Source organism: Merops nubicus, unplaced genomic scaffold (genome assembly GCF_000691845.1).
Source record: "Merops nubicus isolate BGI_N331 unplaced genomic scaffold, ASM69184v1 scaffold19216, whole genome shotgun sequence".
NCBI lineage: Eukaryota > Metazoa > Chordata > Aves > Coraciiformes > Meropidae > Merops > Merops nubicus.
Window position 1 is genome coordinate 1 of NW_008614572.1, and position 2,635 is coordinate 2,635.

The window sequence follows — 2,635 nt, forward strand, 5'->3', positions numbered from 1 at the left end:
TTGCAAAGCTCCTGCTTGTGAAAAACACTTTGTTCCACCTCAGTAATACTGCTGCCAACTCCTCTTCCCACTCAAAGAAAAGCTTCAGGTTGGCATAAGAGGTTGATGTCTCACTGGCATTTCCCCCTGCTCTAGGGAGCAGCTGTTGAGCATTTGTGAGGCCTCCCAAATGCAGACTGCTGTCCCACCTCCCACCCTGGTTGCTGCCTGAGCTCTGGCACGTTTCACTTACCCCCATGTGAGTGCTCCTGGCATCTGGGTCCAGGTAGTGAGGGTTGATGTTAAAAGGAACTAAACCCAGGGCCTGCAGGGAAGGTGGGTAAACAATTGGCATGTCATTGGTGGTGTTGATGCTGATGGTTGCAACGTTAGTTCCTGCACTGGATCCCATGTAAGGAATCCCATCCTGCAAGGCAAAAGCAGTGATTAGTCTGCAGGGTCAGAATTAGGAGCTGCATTTTATAACATCCTTGGTTAATCTAAGACAATCAGCAATCAGATCAGACTTAGTCCTTCTAGCTCATCTCATGAAAAGCAGAAGAATTCAGGTTTTGAGGTGGGCAAGGGCCAGTGGCACTCCTGCCTCTCAGCTCCAGCTCAGGGAGTGCTGGTTCATGAGCAGACAGCCTGCAACTCAAACACATCTAGATCTATTCACAGGATACAGGGTGGACATCTCAAGCTAAAAAATAGGGTTTCTAGACATAGATTAAATCCTGTACTGATCTTCATTGGTATTTTGAAGGGCTTGCTTCTAAGGTACTATGCAGCACTGTACATCCCAAGGTCTTGGAGCCCCACCTCTGGAAAAGTGCCCTAGACAGATAGAGTGCTGTCAGTCTTCAGGCTTCAAACCCCATGACAGCCTTTTTTGACCACAGTTTTCAGCTCAGTAGCTTGCAGGAGATGGCTCAATACTTGAACTATATTGGAAACAGGGATGTAGAATCAACAAGGACTTGTCTGAACAAGAGCTTATGTATGAGATCCTGTAGTTTTTACCTCAAGAACCCTTTTCCTGATCTCCTGTATGAGGCTGTTGTCGTAGAGAGCTTTCAGCAGACGGAAGGTGTTCCCCCCTCCTGCAGGAAGAGAGTCCAGCTTGTTTAACATGCTTCCACCACTGCTTTTCATTGGAGCCTTTGCAAACTTGGCAAGCTCCATGATTTCTGTGTTCTATTTGGGGCAGTATCCTGCTCTCAACAGCAGTAAAACCAGAAGCTTCAGAAGCATGGTCACTGGTCAGGCTGTGGGCTCATGCCCTGAGTCCTCCCTGTAACACCAGTGCTGGCTGTTTGGCAGATGCTGCTCCAGTACCCAGGAGCATGGTGTTAGGGCTACACTCACTTTGAGTACAGTAGCCCTGAATCCTTTTAGACTAGATAAAGTGATGATACAGGGCAGATGCTGCTCCAGTACCCAGGAGCATGGTGTTAGGGCTACACTCACTTTGAGTACATTTTAGTACTTTTTAGACTAGATAAAGTGATGATACAGCTTTTAGCACTGAAGCACTGTTCAAAAGAATAGTTTGAATCTTACTGGACACAAAATTTGGTAATAAATTTCTTCTACTTCCCTCCCACCAAGTTTAGGGTCTTACTGTTGCTAATCAAAGCACTGTTTTCTGTAGTTTCTAGCAATTGCTAGGCCCAGCTTTTTACCTGTTGTCTCTACAGTGCCAGCTCTGAGCAGGACTCATCCAGTACCCTACATAAACCCTCATCAGGAAGCAACAAGTTAAACTTACCAATAAATATCGCTTCAGATTTCCTTACAGCTTCCACTGGATCACAAGATTCATGAATGCTGTCCAGCCCATAACCTGAAATGAAAAAGTATTGACCTTTGCCACTTCAGTCTGGAGGAAGAGTGTGGTATGTTCAGTCTCCCCTGCCCTCCCACCCTGAGACAAATGTCTCACCACACAATTTTCAGAGAACTCATGACACAAAACAGAGCATACATCCTATATTAGTGCAGGGCTCCTGCACCCAGCTCTGCCACAGCAAAATTTTGCTTTAAGGATGTAGGGGAGCAAAGCATTTCACTCATTCCACAAAGTCCTGCTGATGAGAAAATAAGAGATGGGAAGAAGCTGTCAGTCTTCAGCTTGAGCCATCATTGGTCTGGCACTACCCCTACAAATATCTGAGTTTGGGTTTGGTTTTTCTGGTACTGGTTAAAATGTGTGGCTTTGAGAGCTTTGCCTTGCTGACTGAGTACAGGAGGTGCCAGGAGAACACGGACATTGGATAGCAGCAATCTTTCTGCAAGGCAGGGAGCAAAGTGTGCTGCCCAGGGAAGGGAGCACCCACTATTACCCCAGTAACACGGCCGAAGCTGTCCTGGACAGTGACAGACACTGGGTGGAGGTGTTGCTGTAGGCTGCCCGGGGAAGATCTTTGCTCGAAGCAAAGTGCAGTTCCTCTTCATCGTGGCAATACCTGCTGCTCGAGGTGCACCATAATAATGGTCCTCACTCAGGCCTTAAGGCTCACTTACGACTTGGCTGCACGGCTTGAGCAGAGGCTCAGGGTAGACAGGAGCTTCCCCCTCGCGATTAAGGACATAAAAGATGGCCCAGGAGCAAAGACACCCTCCCTGGAGGGGTTAGAGGCCTCACAAGCAGCTT

General features: G+C 47.6%; 1 protein-coding gene across 1 annotated transcript; it reads right to left on the reverse strand.

Moving 5' to 3' along the window:
* Nucleotides 1-232: 232 nt before the first annotated feature.
* Nucleotides 233-1,825, reverse strand: LOC103774857 (alpha-aspartyl dipeptidase-like; the record flags this gene model as incomplete). The annotated part of the gene is made up of 3 exons (XM_008942291.1): nt 233-406; nt 1,003-1,082; nt 1,751-1,825. Coding segments are annotated over 3 exons (329 nt in total), but the record flags the coding sequence as incomplete, so codon positions are not given.
* Between the last annotated feature and the right edge of the window lie 810 nt (nt 1,826-2,635).